Source organism: Triticum urartu, chromosome 1A (genome assembly GCF_056163025.1).
Source record: "Triticum urartu cultivar PI428250 chromosome 1A, HENAU_Tu73, whole genome shotgun sequence".
In the NCBI taxonomy this organism is placed as follows: domain Eukaryota; kingdom Viridiplantae; phylum Streptophyta; class Magnoliopsida; order Poales; family Poaceae; genus Triticum; species Triticum urartu.
Genome location: NC_141873.1, coordinates 537490339 through 537509164, shown reverse-complemented (window position 1 = coordinate 537509164; position 18826 = coordinate 537490339). Strand labels below are relative to the sequence as shown.

Below are 18826 nucleotides of genomic sequence, written 5' to 3'. Positions count from 1 at the left end.
AAATAAATAATAATTTTATTATTGCCTCTAGGGCATATTTCCTTCAATATGGGTGTATCTACTTAATGAAACATAAGTCTGAAACATTTGAAAAGTTCAAAGAATTTCAGAGTGAAGTTGAAAATCATCATAACAAGAAAATAAAATTCCTATGATCTGATCGTGGAGGAGAATATTTGAGTTACGAGTTTGGTGTACATTTGAAACAATGCGGAATAGTTTCGCAACTCACGCCACCCGGACACCACAGCGTAATGCTGTGTCCGAACGTCGTAATCGTACTTTACTTGATATGGTGCGATCTATGATGTCTCTTACTGATTTACCGCTATCGTTTTGGGTTATGCTCTAGAGACAGCCGCATTCACATTAAATAGGGCACCATCAAAATCTGTTGAGACGACGCCTTATGAACTGTGGTTTGGCAAGAAACCAAAGTTGTCGTTTTTGAAAGTTTGGGGCTGCGATGCTTATGTGAAAAAGCTTCAACCTGATAAGCTCGAACCCAAATCGGAGAAATGTGTCTTCATAGGATATCCAAAGGAAACTATTGGATACACCTTCTATCGCAGATCTGAAGGCAAAACTTTTGTTGCTAAATTCGGAAACTTTCTAGAGAAGGAGTTTCTCTCGAAAGAAGTGAGTGGGAGGAAAGTAGAACTTGATGAGGTAACTGTACCTGCTCCCTTATTGGAAAGTAGTACATCACAGAAACCTGTTTCTGCGACACCTACACCAATTAGTGAGGAAGCTAATGATAATGATCATGAAACTTCAGAACAATATACTACTGAACCTCGTAGATCAACCAGAGTAAGATCCGCTCCAGAGTGGTATGGTAATCTTGTTCTGGAAGTCATGCTACTAGATCATGATGAACCTACGAACTATGGAGAAGCGATGGTGAGCCCAGATTCCGCAAAATGGCTTGAAGCCATGAAATCTGAGATGGGATCCATGTATGAGAACAAAGTGTGGACTTTGGTTGACTTGCCCAAAGATCGGCAAGCAATTGAGAATAAATGGATCTTCAAGAAGAAGACTGACGCTGACGGTAATGTTATTGTCTACAAAGCTCGAATTGTCGCAAAAGGTTTTCAACAAGTTCAAGGGATTGACTATGGTGAGACCTTCTCACCCGTAGCGATGCTTAAGTCTGTCCGAATCATGTTAGCAATTGCCGCATTTTATGATTATGAAATATGGCAGATGGATGTTAAAACTGCATTCTTGAATGGATTTCTGGAAGAAGAGTTGTATATGATGCAGCCGGAAGGTTTTGTTGATCCAAAGGGCGCTAACAAAGTGTGCAAGCTCCAGCGATCCATTTATGGACTGGTGCAAGCCTCTCGGAGTTGGAATAAACGCTTTGATAGTGTGATCAAAGCATTTGGTTTTGTACAGACTTTTGGAGAAGTCTGTATTTACAAGAAAGTGAGTGGCAGCTCTGTAGCATTTCTGATATTATATGTAGATGACATATTACTAATCGGAAATGATATAGAATTTCTAGATAGCATAAAGGGATACTTGAATAAGAGTTTTTCACTGAAAGACCTCGGTGAAGCTGCTTACATATTGGGCATTAAGATCTATAGAGATAGATCAAGACGCTTAATTGGACTTTCACAAAGCACATACCTTGACAAAATTTTGAAGAAGTTCAAAATGGATCAAGCAAAGAAAGGATTCTTGCCTGTGTTACAAGGTGTGAAATTGAGTAAGACTCAATGCCCGACCAATGCAGAAGATAGAGAGAAAATGAAAGATGTTCCCTATGCTTCAACCATAGGCTCTATCATGTATGTAATGCTGTGTACCAGACCTGATGTGTGTCTTGCTATAAGTCTAGCAGGGAGGTACCAAAGTAATCCAGGAGTGGATCACTGGACAGCGGTCAAGAACATCCTGAAATACCTGAAAAGGACTAAGGATATGTTTCTCATATATGGAGGTGACAAAGAGCTCATCGTAAATGGTTACGTTGATGCAAGCTTTGACACCAATCCGGATGATTCTAAATGGCAAACCGGATACGTGTTTACATTAAACGGTGGAGCTGTCGGTTGGTGTAGTTCTAAACAGAGTATTGTGGCGGGATCTACATGTGAAGCGGAGTACATAGCTGCTTCGGAAGCAGCAAACGAAGGAGTCTGGATGAAGGAGTTCATATCCGATCTAGGTGTCATACCTAGTGCATCGGGTCCAATGAAAATCTTTTGTGACAATACTGGTGCAATTGCCTTGGCAAAGGAATCCAGATTTCACAAGAGAACCAAGCACATCAAGAGACGCTTCAATTCCATCCGGGATCTAGTCTAGGTGGGAGACATAGAGATTTGCAAGATACATACAAATCTGAATGTTGCAGACCCATTGACTAAGCCTCTTCCACGAGCAAAACATGATCAGCACCAAAGCTCCACGGGTGTTAGAATCATTACTGTGTAATCTAGATTATTGACTCTAGTGCAAGTGGGAGACTGAAGGAAATATGCCCTAGAGGCAATAATAATGTTATTATTTTATTTCCTTATATCATGATAAATGTTTATTATTCATGCTAGAATTGTATTATCTGAAAACATAATACTTGTGTGAATACATAGACAAACTAAACGTCACTAGTATGCCTCTACTTGACTAGCTCGTTAATCAAAGATGGTTATGTTTCCTAACCATAGACATGTGTTGTCATTTCATTAACGAGATCACATCATTAGTTGAATGATCTGATTGACATGACCCATTCCATTAGCTTAGCACCCGATCGTTTAGTGTGTTGCTATTGCTTTCTTCATGACTTATACATGTTCCTATAACTATGAGATTATGCAACTCCCGTTTGCCGGAGGAACACTTTGTGTGCTACCAAACGTCACAACGTAACTGGGTGATTATAAAGGAGCTCTACAGGTGTCTCCAAAGGTAAATGTTGGGTTGGCGTATTTCGAGATTAGGATTTGTCACTCCGATTATCGGAGAGGTATCTCTGGGCCCTCTCGGTAATGCACATCACATAAGCCTTGCAAGCATTGCAACTAATGAGTTAGTTGCGAGATGATGTATTATGAAATGAGTAGAGAGACTTGCCGGTAACGAGATTGAACTAGGTATTGAGATACCGACGATCGAATCTCGGGCAAGTAACATACCGATGACAAAGGGAACAACGTATGTTGTTATGCGGTCTGACCGATAAATATCTTCGTAGAATATGTGGGAACCAATATGAGCATCCAGGTTCCACTATTGGTTATTGACCAGAGACATGTCTCGGTCATGTCTACATTGTTCTCGAACCCGTAGGGTCCGCACGCTTAAGGTTTCGATGACAGTTATATTATGAGTTTATGAGTTTTTATGTACCGAAGTTAGTTCGGAGTCCCGGATGTGATCACGGACATGACGAGGAGTCTCGAAATGGTCGAGACATAAAGATTGATATATTAGACGGCTATATTCGGACACCGGAAGTGTTCCGGATGATTTCGGAGAAAATCGAAGTGCCGGAGGGTTACCGGAACCCCCCCCCCCCCGGGAGAAAGTAATGGGCCTTATGGGCCCTAGTGGAGAGAGAGAGGGACGGCCAGGGTGGGCCGCGCGCCCCCTGCCCCTCTGGTCCGAATTGGACTAGGAGAGGGGGGCGGCGCCCCCCTTTCCTTCTCCCTCTCCCCCTTCCTTTCCCCTTCCTAGTAGGAGTAGGAAAGAGGGGAGTCCTACTCCTACTAGGAGGAGGACTCCTCCTCCTTGGCGCGCCCTAGGGCTGGCCGGCCTCCTCCCCTTGCTCCTTTATATACGGAGGCAGGGGGCACCCCTAGACACACAAGTTGATCCATGTGATCGTTTTCTTAGTCGTGTGCGGTGCCCCCTTTCACCATACTCCTCGATAATATTGTAGCGGTGCTTAGGCGAAGCCCTGCGACGGTAAAACATCAAGATCGTCACCACGCCGTCGTGCTGACGAAACTCTTCCCCGACACTTTGCTGGATCGGAGTCCGGGGATCGTCATCGAGCTGAACGTGTGCTAAAACTCAGAGGTGCCGTAGTTTCGGTGCTTGATCGGTTGGGCCGTGAAGACGTACGACTACATCAACCGCGTTGTCATAACGCTTCCGCTCTCAGTCTACGAGGGTACGTAGATCACACTCTCCCCTCTCGTTGCTATGCATCACCATGATCTTGCGTGTGCGTAGGAATTTTTTTGAAATTACTACGTTCCCCAACATATTATTCATGCTAGAATTGTATTAGCCGGAAACATAATACATGTGTGAATACATAGACAAACATAGTGTCACTAGTATGCCTCTACTTGACTAGCTCATTGATCAAAGATGGTTGAGTTTCCTAGCCATAGACATGAGTTGTCGTTTGATCAACGGGATCACATCATTAGGAGAATGATGGGATTGACTTGACCATTTCATTAGCCGAGCACTTGATCATTTAAGTTTACTGCTATTGCTTTCTTCATGACTTATACATGTTCCTATGACTATGAGATTATGCAACTCCCGAATATCGGAGGAACACTTTGTGTGCTACCAAACGTCACAACATAACTGGGTGATTATAAAGGTGCTCTATAGGTGTCTCCGATGGTGTTCGTGGAGTTGGCATAGATCAAGGATATGATTTATCACTCCGATTGTCGGAGAGGTATCTCTGGGCCCTCTCGATAATGCACATCACTATAAGCCTTGCAAGCAATGTGACTAATGTGTTAGTTGCGGGATGATGCATTATGGAACGAGTAAAGAGACTTGCTGGTAATGAGATTGAACTAGGTATTGAGATACCGACAATCAAATCTCGGGCAAGTAACATACCGATGACAAAGGGAACAACGTATATTGTTATGCGGTTTGACCGATAAAGATATTCGTAGAGTATGTAGGAACAAATATGAGCATCCAGGTTCCGCTATTGGTTATTGACCGGAGACGTGTGTCGGTCATGTCTGCATAATTCTCGAACCCATAGGGTCCGCATGCTTAAAGTTCTATGACGATCGGTATTATGAGTTTTTGTGTTTCGATATACCGAAGATGGTTTGAAGTCCCGGATATGATCATGGACATGACGAGGAGTCTCGAAATGGTCGAGACGTAAAGATCGATATATCTGATGACTATGTTCAGACACCGAAAGTGTTTCGGGAGGTTTCGGACATTTACCGGAGTACCGGGGGGTTACCGGAACCCCCCGGGGAGTATATTGGGCCTAATGGGCCTTAGTGGGAGAAGAGGAGGGCGGCCAAGGGTGGCCGCGCGCCCCCTCCTCCTCTAATCCGAATTGGACAAGGAGGGGGGCGGCGCCCCCTTTCCTTCTCTTCCTCTCTCTCTTCCTTCTCCTCTCCTACTCCAACTAGGAAAAGAGGGAGTCCTACTCCCGGTGGGAGTAGGACTCCCCCCTTGGCGCGCCCTCCTCCTTGGCCGGCCGCCTGCCCCCTAGCTCCTTTATATACGAGGGCAGGGGCACCCCATAGACACAACAATTGATCTGTTGATCTCTTAGCCGTGTCCGATGCCCCCACCACCATAATCCACCTCGGTTATATCGTAGCGGTGCTTAGGAGAAACCCTGCGTCGGTAGCTTCACCAACATCGTCACCACGCCGTCGTGCTGACGAAACTCTTCCCCGAGCTCTACTGGATCGTGAGTTCGCGGGATGTCACCGGGCTGAACGTGTGCTGAACACGGAGGTGCCGTACGTTCGGTGTTGAGGATTGGTCGACCGTGAAGACGTACGACTACATCAACCGCGTTGTTATAACGCTTTCGCTTAACGGTCTACGAGGGTACGTGAACGACACTCTCCCCTCTCGTTGCTATGCATCACCATGATCTTGCTTGTGCGTAGGATTTTTTTGAAATTACTATGTTCCCCAACAGTTTTCAGGGTATAAGAGTGTATATATGCGAAAGAAGTAGGTCGGTGGAGCTGCGAGGAGCCCACGAGGGTGGGGGGCGCGCCGCCCTACCTCGTGGCCTCCTTGCTGCTTCCTTGACCTCCACTCCAAGTCTCCTGGATTGCGTTTGTTCCAAAAAAGATCCTCGCGAAGGTTTCATTCCGTTTGATATTCCTTTTCTGCGAAACACTGAAATAGGCAAAAAACAGCAATTTGCACTAGGCCTTCGGTTAATAGGTTAGTCCCAAAAATAATATAAAAGTACACAATAAAGCCCATTAAACATCCAAAACAGATAATATAATAGCATGGAACAATTAAAAATTATAGATATGTTGGAGACGTATCAGCCACCAACCGGCTGATCTCGGCGCCGCCCACCGCCCACCACCGCTAGATAGCCCATTCCCTGTCGAAAAAAGAGTAGAGGTTTCGCCGAGGCAGCCTCTCCACCACTGGCTGGGCGATTTTTCCAGTGTTCCGGCCGCAGAGGGGTAGTGTAGCAGCGGGTGCGCGCCCACCGCGCCCGCAAGGTGTTCAGCGATTTGCCTGCCTCGTCAATGGACTCGGACGACGAGGAGGCACTCGCCGCGCTGCTGGAGGCGGAAGCCGAGGCCAGCGTCCAGGAAGAGGATCATCTCATGGTCCTCGCCACCCTCGCCGGCCTGCTGGCGAGCAATGAAAACCCGTGGCGAGGTGGTTCGGCGCCGGGGCAGATGAAAGCAAAGAACCAGCATCGTCTTGAAGGCTACTGCATGCTCTACTTCGACTACTTCGCCGACGCTCCACTGCACGGCGACAAAGCATTTCTGCGCCGTTGTCGGATGAGCCGAAAGCTTTTTCCCAGGATTGTGAATTCCATCCGAAAGTTCGACAGCTACTTCAAGTGCAAGAAGGATTGCACCGGCAAACTTGGATTCACCTCAATCCAGAAGTGCACGACAACGATGAGGATGCTTGCATACGGAGCTCCCGGTAATTCACTCGACGACTATGGGCGCATGGCCGAGTCCACCACCATTGAGTGTTTCTACAAGTTCTGTCGGGCAGTGGTGGCAGTGTTTGGACCGCAATACTTGCGAACACCCAATGCGGAAGACACTGCTCGGATCCTAGCACAGAATACAACAAGAGGATTTCCTGGGATGCTTGGAAGCATCGGTTGCATGCATTGGAAATGGAAGAGCTGCCCATTTGCTTGGCAGGAGATGTACAAAGGCGCCAAAGACGGTTGCAGTGTGGTACTTGAGGCGGTGGCCACACAGGACCTCTGAATTTGGCACTCCTTCTTTGGTATGCCAGGAACTCACAATGACATCAACGTGCTGCAGTGCTCCCCTGCCTTTGCCAAGCTTGTTGAAGATCATTCTCCTCCGGTGAATTTCGAGGTCAATGGGCGGCACTACAACAAGGGGTACTACCTAGCTGTTGGATTCTATCCGAGATGGTCTACATTTGTGAAGACTATCTCGAACGCTGTGCCAGGAGGCAAGAAGTCCCACTTTGCCAAGGTGCTGGAGGCTTGCAGGAAGGATGACCATCGGGCATTTGGTGTGCTCCAATCTCGATTTGCTGTTGTCCGGTACCCTGCTCAGACCTGGTCGAAAGATCAAATGTGGGAGGTCATGACTTGTTGTGTCATCTTGCACAACATGATTATCGAGAGCGAGGAGGAAGAGCTAGTGTTTGACATTGAACCATACTACAGGTAAGGTCCTCTAGCCGAAGTTGATCACCAGCTACCAGCAACCTGCACTGCCTATCTTAGTATGCGTCAGGAGATTCGAGACCCACATGTGCATCATCAACTGCAGCAGGATCTGGTGGAGCACCTATGGATGATCAAGGACGATGCCTAGCTCGACGTGTGATGAAATATGAGTTTTTATTTGTTGACCTATATAATTTGTATTGAACTATTTTGTTGAACTATTTGATTTTGTGTGATAAAATATGTAATTAGAAAACTATTAATGTTGAGAATTCAACACCGAACCACGCCGAATATGGGCCGATTCTCGCCGATATCGGATCATTTTTCGCCGAAAGTGGGCCGAAAAGCGGCCAGGAATAAGCCGATATCAACGCCTAGGGCGACTTGGGGCGACGGCTGGATGCTCAACCGCCCCAGAGCCGATTCTATTGCCGGCTCATCTCCGAACCGCGATTTTTATGCCTCCTGAGGGCCGACACCTGAAGATGCTCTTACTCGATTATACACTGCGTATGCTTGACTAGATCGATAGGTACAGAGGTCAGATCGAGCCGGATGCTGAGTAGGCACCGCATGGGCCCCATGCTCAGAAGCAAACAGTGCATCAGATCGTACTTGATACGTTTTGTTGTCCTTGAAAGTGACTGTTGAGAAAATCTAATATCTGTACCGACTAGCGAGAGCTTATCTCTTTCTCAGTAGGTTTCTTGGTGGCGTCGTTAAAAACGCTAATCAAGTGGCCGGGCTTTGACTTGCAGCAGCCAGCAGGGGATGCCATGCGGAGACGTCCAGCAAGGAGGCCACACGTGATCGCACCTGTGGACGTGTGCCACCTACTTCACCAAATACGCGTCAGGTTCTATGCATATGCATCAATGCATGTGCTTGTTTGTTTGCCGAGGAACTTAACCAATGGTGTCAGACTGTCAGTGGTCAGTTAGATATTCAGACGTTGTAGTAAGCAGGAAGCTTGGTTAACTGCATAGCGCCTGAGTTACGACGCGTCTATTGATTACTGTGCTGTCTGGTCTTGCGTTGAGAGGTCAACTGTGCCACCTGCACTTCAAGAAAGTCATCGTGAGTGAAAATATGTGCCAGGTAGATAAACTGTGCGCGAGAGTTGCTGAAATAGTTGCATGCGATTGTTCCCGTCCAATCAATTTCTCAACTTACAGAGAGTGACCGCTGGGCCATGGTGGTGGCGTTCATCTTCGATGGCACGCAGGTAGGCGGTAGCGTCATGACAACTCCGGGTCTACCACAGTCAGGTTAGGCAGCGGCGGGGGAGCCACCATGTGCGTAACGTACGCTACGAACTTGATGACCGGCCGGGGAGACGAGGGGCGGAATGCGAGCATGTCGGCGACCGGCGAAGCATCCAGATCGGCACGGAAAGGCGGTCGCCGCACCCGGGGGAGGCCGGGGACGACCGAGGATGATGACCACTCATGAGATGGGACCCGGCAATTGCGTGCGTAGTGTGAGTGAGATACCGCGTCCGTCCTTGTGGGCCGGGATGGGAGGCGAGATGCCATGCGGGCGGGCAGTCCGCCCGCGATCCCGGCGGGTCGGCTCGCGCGTCACGAGGAGCGCTTGGATTCCCACGTTTTCCACCCGCCAAGTCAGCGACCCCGTCCCAGCCCAGCCCCCGCCACCACCATTTAACGCCCGGCGCCACCACCACTTGTGAGACTCCCCGCACCCCACCCCGTCATCAAGCGCCAATCCCCACCACCTCCTCGGCCCACCCAACACCAGCTCCAACCGCGCACGGCCAGGCCCCAAGCCGGTCCCCTCGCTCCCTCCCTGTACTTGCCGGTGCCCGCGCAGATGGACGGCGGCGCGACGGCCGCGGCGCTCGGCGCGTGGGAGGCTGTGCAGGGCTTCTTCACGCCGGCCACGCTCTTCCTCACCGTCAACCTCGTCATCGGCACCATCCTGCTCACCTCTCGCTCCCACCAGCGCCGACGCCAGGGCGGCCACGACGGCGACCACCAACAAGAACCGCTCCACCACGTGGAGCCGCAGCAGCAGCATCAGGAGGATCTGTACTACCGCGACCAGCAGCAGCAGCAGCAGCAGTACGTGCCCCCGCCGCCGGCGCCGGCGCCGCTGACGCGCACCTCGTCGGTGCTCGACCGCCTCCGCTCCATCGGCCTCTACCGCTTCCGCTCCGGCGACTTCCCGCCCGAGTACGCCGCGGGCGCCGTGACCGACTCGCGGGATGTGACGGCCTCTCCGGAACCGGAACCAGCGCCGACGGCCGGAGACGCCCACCACGCCAGGAGCCGGTCCGAGCCCCCGGCGCGGGTGGAGAGGAGGCGGGCGCCGCCGTCGAAGATGAAGAGGTCCAGCTCCGAGGCGAGGAGGGCCGAGGTGGCCCCGGCGCCGGCGGCTCGGGTGGTCCAGCCGGCCGTGCTGGAGGAGGAGGAGCACGACGACGACCTCGTAGAGCACGCCGCGAGGGCGGACACCGAGTTCACCGACAACTACAACAGCTTCACGACACCGCCGCCGGAGCAGGATCCGGAGGAGGAGCAGTACTACCGCGAGGAGTACGTGCCTCCATACAGGCCGGCGCCGCTGGCGCGCGCGCCGTCCGTGCTGGAGCGCCTGCGCTCCTTCAGCCTCTACCGCTTCAACTCCGGCAACCTGTCCCCCGAGCTCTCCTCCTCGCCGGACCATGCCGTGGCCTCCGTCGCGGCGGCGGACGAGAAGAAGACGTCGACTCAGTACAGCAGGAGCCGGTCGGAGCCGGCGCGGGAGCAGGGCAAGAAGGGCAAGAAGCCGCAGCAGCAGGGGGAGAAGCAGGGGGCGGAGGGGAAGATGAGCAAGTCGAGCTCGGAGGCGAGGATGCTGCCCCCGCCGCCGCCACCACCGCCGGAGGTGGAGGAGGGCGGCGTGGACGCGCGGGCGGACGACTTCATCAACAGCTTCCGGAAGCAGCTCCAGCTGCAGCGGCTCAACTCGCTGCTCAACTACAAGGAGGTGCTCAACCGCGGCGCCAAGTAGCAAGCCGCCGGAGAAGAAGATCGCGCCGAAGAGCAGTAGATCATCACCCTACCCTGCCAAGTGGTTCATTAGCAGATTATTAACTACTACTACATACATTTTCCTGCATGTGATTAGAGTAATACTGTGGCGCTAATTAATCTGTTAATTACTCGAGGATTTTTGCTCTGTCGAACATGGCATCATGCATCGCCTGGGTTGAGACTTGAGAGAGTTGGGATAGATGGCAGTAGCCGAGTAGGCGCTGATGAGTGAACAGTGAGTGATGATGCCGGGTGGTTTGTGCGTCTCGATCTCTCGCCCTCGCGCTCTCGATCTTCTGCTGTCTGCTTCGTTCCCTGGCCCCGGAAAGAAATTTAAGTCCTGGGAGCGAGTTTAGGATCTCAGTTACTACAGTTAGTTGTCAGGCAGGATGGCCCGTGCAAGCGACGCTTCCATGTCGATGTACGTACGTCGCCTGTGGTTGGCCGTAACCCGACGCGATGGTGGCCGCCCTTTGGACCCATTCGTCCAGTGGTCGCCGTTTCTCGCGATTTCGTGCACGCGACCTGTCAATCGTACTACTAGAAAGCAGTAACGGATTGGAATTCACCACGGTCCATGATGCCTCTTGTCCTCTTATGGAAAAAACCGTCACCTGTCGCGTTCGAGATACGCGTATATACGTATGCTTCGAAGGCGTAGCCGTATGTAGATGTGTTGCGTTCTCCGTATACTACTTGGTGACATTTTTACTGCTGCTCCAGTCACGAGTCCTCGGTCGCCCTCCATCTTTAATCCCTGGCCGCACATGTCCAGGTCGTGCCCCTCCAGCGGTGTATACTGCCAAGCCGCGACGTGACAAAGTTTGCTCCGCTCCTGGTGACATGAGGAGTGCAGAGCATATCCCAGCATTCGTGCGCCTATCCACGACCCGCCAGGTCATCCCTGCAGGCTGCAGTCGATGGGTCCAAGACGTGGCCACGTCGTCGGTCGCCGGCCGGCCGTCGCTCTCCGGCAAGCGTGCGCGAGTCTAGTATGTGTCCGTCTAGAAGGAAACGCCGGCGTCTGCATCTCGGCCAAGAGTGACCGAGACGGCCGCTGGCGTCTGCATCCGTTGCAGACGCTTGCTATGTGGTACGGAAATATGGAATGGTATGGAAATCAAGTAGAGTAGAACGTCATGATTGTTCGAGATTAGAATGGTTTCGTGCATCCCTATATGTGGTAGTACTAATAGGAAAAAGTAAGATGGAATGAAATGATTACTTGCTGGTGCTTGGGTAAAGATATGAAATAAAAGAAATATGGTTCAAGTCATCACCATTTTATAAGGTTAAAAAAAGGTCATCACATTTAGGGCATCACCAACGCTGACCTGTAAACTGGACACCACATTCACCAACGGAAGGGAGATCAGTCAGTGAACACGGATGTGAAGCCGGCCATCTAACGCTATCCACATAAATTCATAAAACACGACATAATTCATCAAAATTCGGATAAAAATAGCACAAACCATTCATACATAGCATAAAAATAAGTCTAGTACAACAATAGTTCAAATTCAACTAGAATAACCGGATGACCAACACGTTTTTTATGAACAGATGTCATCCCACACATACTGCCCATGAACTTCATCCAACAATGTATGTGTGTAAATAGTCTGCCCTGTATCATCTGGTACATCACGTCATCACCTTCAAGCTACGCAATGTCTAGAGCAACATCGAGTGAATGAATCAAAAAGCTAAACTTACGATCCTTTCGGCTGCCGCGTGAAATGACCACCTTGCCTCCAGCCTATCAAATGTGCCATAAACCTTGGCGACGGCGATTTGGATGGTGTATCATCGATACACTAACGTCTTCACATTACGTCCATGGATGACGTGCATGTCGTAGGACGGAATGTGCTTTAGCGCGTGAAACGAATCATGCACGCGTTGCAAGACGAGTCCCTTCTACTCCTGTCTACGAAATCCGCGGATATGGCAAACCATGCATTGCATAAAACTCATCCTCCCTGCTCGAGTACTCCATTGTCCTTCATACTCTTAAAAAATGACAAGAAGTTCGAAAATAAGCTCGATGACAATTGGCTGACTGTCGGGTGTGATGACCGCCATACGGACATCCTCGATAATGGGGACGAAGGTACCTAGTTGTGGATGGAACCTCGATGGACGGCGTTGTAGTACAAGACAAGCGGGGCCCTGGGTGGTGGTATGCGCGGCTCTTTCTCCTCTCACGATCTTTTGCTGTTTGATTCCCCGGCCTTTTATCTCAAATCGAGTTCCTTTTTCAAAAAAAAAACTTAAATCGAGTGTTTGGAGGAGCTTATGATCGGTCTCCTGCTCGGTGGCCCGTGCAAGCGACTTCCCCAAGAGAGCCAGGACGGGTGAATACGGCAGGGTTCCTGAGTCGCTGTAACGTGCTCTGTCCAGTGGTAGCCTTTCTCTCGCGGCTTCTTTCGGGACCTGTCAATCGTAGAAAGCAGTGTGTCCCGGAGTATTATGTAGACTGTAGAGTACAAAGCAGTAACGGATTCGAATTGACCACCGTCCATGCATCTTCCTCTTGGTCCATTCGAGAAACTTGCTGTGAAGGCGCATGCACTGACCGTGCATATTCCTATCTGGACGTGTTTTTGACGTTCCCTTGGTACGTATATACTGGTACTTCGCAGCCAAGTTTACTTGGCACTTGGCAGAATATACATAGCGGAAGCGACGTTTACCACGTACTCCGATGTCCGATCGACCACGAGTCCACGCCGTGCGTGCGCCACAGAGTGACACTTGCAAGTTGCAAGAAAGTCGCAAGTCGGCCGCTCCCGCTCCCGTCCAGAGCAGTGAAAACCTGTGTCCACCCACCTGATCAGCACGCAACACGCGTAGGCCGGCGTAGCCCAGTCGAGTCGAGTCGACGCCGCAGTGCTTCAATCTGGACGCTGGACTGGATAGCCAATCAGCCGACCGGAAGTAATAGCCACGTCGTCGGTCGCCGGCCGTCTCTCCCAAGAAGTCGAGTCCAAGTCCATCGGTGGCGGTGCACGGCGTCCGCGTCTCCGCGTGCGAGGTGGCGGTACACGGCGCCAGCCCGGCGTCTCGTTGCACAAGTTGCATGCCTCGTCTCGTTGGAGTTCCGATGACCCGATCGTGACGTGACGTCGGCAGGAAAGCAGCGGGAGGTCGCCGAGCACTCCAAGCCCAGGCGAAGGCAGTATCGTCCTAACTCGTGATTCCGCCGTCCGTCAGACCACTCGTCGCTGCAGTGAACATGGCGTCACGGTGATGCCATGGATGATGTGGCCGAGCAATTAGGCGTCACCTGTTAGGCGGAGCAATGCTACATCAAGGGAGTGTTACGGGCTTTTTATGGGGTAAATTTAAAGTGGCAATCTGTGATTGGATCAAAGGAGAATGGACGGCCCCACCCCTGAAAATCAGGGGGCAAGTATTAGTCGGTTGGAAGATCCATGAATACTCCCTCCATATTTTTAGTCTCTATATAAGATTTGGTCAAAGTCAAAAATTGTTAACTTTGACTAGGTTTATATGAAAAAGTACCAAGATTCATAATATGAAATCAACGTCGTTAGATGCATCTAGTTAGCCCAATAGGATGTAAGATAATAAATAAGGTGCTTTCCCATACATTGGAGCTTGTGCAAAGGATGTTGCTTCATATACATACAAACTTACTCTCTTCCCTCATTTATTGTATGACACATCATCAAAAATCTTATGTGGCAAAATCTACCAACAACTATTTTAAATTACCCACAATAAGGCCCATCCCAATGCTCCACCTTGTACAGGTGCTAAGGCTGCCATGTAGGCAAAAAATCTGATGTGGCAAGGTAATTAAGAGAAGAGAGATGAGTGTGATGACCCCAGGAAGAAACAATGCCAAACGCGAGAATCTAGACAAAACATTTAAATGAAAGAATCCCACCAATGCATGAAGAATTTTAGTTGCAAAATCATTAAATGACGGATACTTAGGGCATCTCCAGCCGTTGGCCCCCCAGGAGGGGCAAAAAATCGCCCCTGGGGGCGCACTGGCGCTAAACCACGCACTGGGGGCGTGATGCCCCCCAGTCGCGGCCCCCACGGGTTTTTAAAATGTTTAAATTCGGCGCAAACACAACGCAAACACGGGCGAGTTCGTTCAAATTTAAACATATTTTACAAAAAAAAACTACGGCGGGCTACCCCCGCCGTCTCCCTCGCCGCCCGCCCACACGGTTCTACATGCCGAGGAGGCTGTAGAACCGCGTGTAGTCACCGCCGCCGTCGTCGTCGTCGTCGCCCCGCCTACGCCTCCGCCGTCCCTGCTGCATCCCTCCCCCGGTTGGCGCGGCGGGTTGGACGGTCCGGGGGCATCGTCATCGAGGACGACGACACCGTCCTCGTCCTCGCGCCCACGTTTGCGGGCGGCGATCTCCTCCAGGGCCCGGCGCTGCCGGATCATCTCCTCGCGCAGGTAGTCGTCGCGCGACCACCACATGGCGTCCTCGTCGGAGAAGCCGCGCCGGGCTATCTTCTCGTACTCCGGGGGGAGGCTGGGCTCCACCTTGGGCTCGACGAGGGCGCCGGAGCTGCGGGTACGCGCGCTGACAGGCGTGTCCTGGGGCTCCGGCTTGACGGGGCGGAGGTGGAGGCAGGGAGAGCCGCCGGACAAGGAGGAGGACACCCCGGTCTCCACGTGCCTCGGCGTCCAGGAGCTTCCCCGACGGCCCCGGCGGCGTGAGAAGGACGGGGGAGCGGGGTACTCGAGGCGCGGCGTGTTGCCGCCCTCGATGTACTCGAGGACGGACTCCAACGTGCGCCCGGGCACGCCCCACCACCGACGCCGGCCGGCAGCGTTGAACCTGCCGGAGGGCACGACGCCGTTGGTGGCCTCGAGCTACTCGTCGTGCCGGCGGCGGAAGTACGGCTCCCAGATTGGGCTGTCGGGGATGTACCGGGGCCCCTCCCTCGCCGCACGCGGCAGGGACGAGCGGATGCGTGCGATCTCCGCACGTCGCGCCGCGCCTGTGGGTACCGGGGGCACCGGCATGCCGCCGGCGCTAATCCTCCACGTCCTGGGCACCCGCATGTCTGGCGGGACTGGGTACTCGGCCTCGGAAAGGAGGCGAGCCTCGTCCTCTTGCAGATGACGGCGCCCGAATCCATTTGCCGCCGCTCCGTCGCCTGGGAAACGCTCGGCCATACTTTCTTAACTGGTGACGGCGAGAGGAGTAAAGGGGGAGAAATGAGAGCGTCGTCGGTGGATGATCGGGGTGAGTCTCTTCGGCGCGCTTGCAGTCGGCTTTTATAGGCGGAGACGCCGCGTGGTAGGCTTGGCCGGCGCGCTACGCGTGGCGGCCGAGGGACGTGTCGGCCAACCTTCACTGCGCCGTCCGTGAGGCATCAATGGAGGCTGACCGACGCGCCAGCGCGCGCCAGCTTTGGCATTGATTCGCCGTGGGAAACGAGGCGATGAGGACGACGAAGGGGCGAGAAGAGAGTAGAGTCGCTGACGCGGCGTGCCCGCGGCTCTTCGCGCCAAAAACGATTCGCTCGGCGCCCCCGAGCGACCCCCAGCGCGCCGGGTTTGGGTTGGGTCCGCCGGCGCCAATTTCGGCCTGAGCCGGCGAAAACTGGGCTCTTGGGGGCGCGACTGGGCCGATTTTTTGGCGCCGGCGGACGAAAAAAATGCCTGGGGGGCCTTCTTGGGGGCGCGGCTGGAGATGCCCTTAGCACCAACAAGTTAAGCACCTATGCATTGGGGTCTTTAGTTGCTAAAATATTTAATATGCTTAGCACCTCATGTAAGCACCAATGCATTGGAAGCAGTCTAAGAGTAACATAGGTGACAACATCACATTTATCTAGGCAAAATAGATGATGTGGCATGTAATTAATGAAGAAAGAAAGGCATGTAGTAACATAGCTAGTTACTGTAACATCACACATATCAAGAAAACATGAGTCTACAACCTAAAAAATGAAGTGATGCATGACACAACACATATGTTACTACCCACTGTGGAGGTAGTAACATAGAATAGTAACATATGCATGGTACTACTCTAAGTTATTCTTCACCGGGCTTCGTCGTCGTTGACCGCGTCCACTCCGTCCCCTACCTCGCGCCTCCTCCCGAGCAGGAGCTCCCATGCCTGCCGCCGCCCTCGTGGCTACCCCGCAGGAGCTCCCCGCCGCCGGATCGGGTCGCCTCCGCCCGGTTTCCCCGCCACCAAGTCCAGCATCGCGCAGCCGTGAGCCGCCTCCTTCCCTTGGATCCTCGCCGCCCCTTTGCCTTGCTTGCCTGCTCTGCTTCGTTCGAGCAGGGAGGATGACGCTCCTCTGCCTCGTGTCGTTGACCGAGGCCTTGATCCCAGCCAGTAGCGCGTGGGCCAACCTCACCCTGTCAGAGGGCCAGCCTCCCATCCAACGCCGCGCGAGGCCCAGCTTCCCAGCCGGTCTGCTGCTGGCAAGGCGGCCTGCTGCCTCCGCCGAATCGGGCCTTGGCCCATGTGAGCAGCGCCCAGCCCCTCTCCTATGTTTGTTGGGTTAGGTAGTTTCAGCCCATGGACGTGTTTCTTTTCCTGGACAAATTTACTAATTTTCCTTCACATGCATAATTACAGTATATGCCATCATTTTAAAATGCTCACACCTAAATAACCGTGCATCGGATTAAAACAAACTTTATATGTAAAATGCTTAGAATTTTGTGGAGAGTAATAATATGCCACTTTCAACCATGGTTAAAATGTTTAAAATGATGTTTACATATATTTTGCCTATTGTCATGTTAAAATGTTTTAATTCATAACTAAATAACTGTAGCTGCAAATTTAATAAACTTTATATGTAAATGGGGCAGAAAAATGCCTAGTTTAATATGGTGGCATCACTTTGCATGTTTAACAACTCTAAAATATGGTTTAGGGAAGAACAGTACCAAACCTAATATATGCATATGAGGATTTACCGGAATTGTTGTTCGTTGCTTCCGGCCTCATTTAAACTTGACTAGATAGTTAGTTAACTTTGCTTCACCCCTTGCCATGCTAACCAACATTTAATTTTGTTGAGTACATAAACGAGAGAGAACTAAATAAGGCATGTGGTGTTCCGTCAATATGCAACTCGTTTCATATTGAGCTCCACTTAACTTGTAGTGTTGTTTGTGCACTTTGCCATGCCGTGCTTCCTTAAACCGTACATGCATCATAATTGTTTGTGCATCATGCCATGTCTATGTGGTGGTTGTTTACTATGTTGTTTGCTTCTTTTCGGTGTGATTCTTCAGGTTGTTTCCGATAACGTCGCGTTTGTGAGGATCCGTTCAACTACGTACGTTTGTCTTCTTCATGGACTCGTTCTTCTTCCTTGCGGGATCTCAGGCAAGATGACCATACCCTCGAAATCACTTCTATCTTTAGTTGCTCGCTCTATTGCTTTGCCTATGCTGCGATACCTACCACTTGCTTATCATGCCTCCCATATTGCCATGTCAAGCCTCTAACCCACCTTGTCCTAGCAAACCGTTGTTTGGCTATGTTACCGCTTTGCTCAGCCCCTCTTATAGCGTTGTTAGTTGCAGGTGAAGATGGATTTTTTTCCATGTTGGAACATGGATATTTGTTGTGATATCACAATATCTCTTATTTAATTAATGCATCTATATACTTGGTAAAGGGTGGAAGGCTCGGCCTTATGCCTGGTGTTTTGTTCCACTCTTGCCGCCCTAGTTTCCGTTATACCGGTGTTATGTTCCTTGATTTTGCGTTCCTTACGCGGTTGGGTTATAATGGGAACCCCTTGACAGTTCACCTTGAATAAAACTCCTCCAGCAAGGCCCAACCTTGGTTTTACCATTTGCCATCTAGCCTTTTCTTTCCCTTGGGCTCTGCAGACTCAAGGTCATCTTTATTTAAACCCCCGGGCCAGTGCTCCTTTGAGTGTTAGCCCAACTTGTCAGCCGCCGGTGGCCACCAGGGGCAACTCTGGGCTGGCCTACCAGAAGTTTGGACAATCCGGTGTGCCCTGAGAACGAGATATGTGCAGCTCCTATCGGGATTTGTCGGCACATTCGGGTGGCTTTGCTGGTTTAATTTTACCATTGTCGAGATGTCTTGTAACCGGGACTCCGAGTCTGATCGGGTCTTCCTGGGAGAAGGAATATCCTTCGTTGACCATG

The 18826-nt window shown here is 51.3% G+C and overlaps 1 protein-coding gene across 1 annotated transcript; it reads left to right on the top strand.

Annotated features, from left to right (window-relative positions):
- Positions 1-9307: 9307 nt before the first annotated feature.
- Positions 9308-10817, top strand: LOC125526891 (uncharacterized). The gene has a single exon (XM_048691501.2). The coding sequence runs from the start codon at positions 9461-9463 to the stop codon at positions 10640-10642; it is 1182 nt and encodes a 393-aa protein (XP_048547458.2). The 5' UTR covers positions 9308-9460; the 3' UTR covers positions 10643-10817.
- Positions 10818-18826: the final 8009 nt, after the last annotated feature.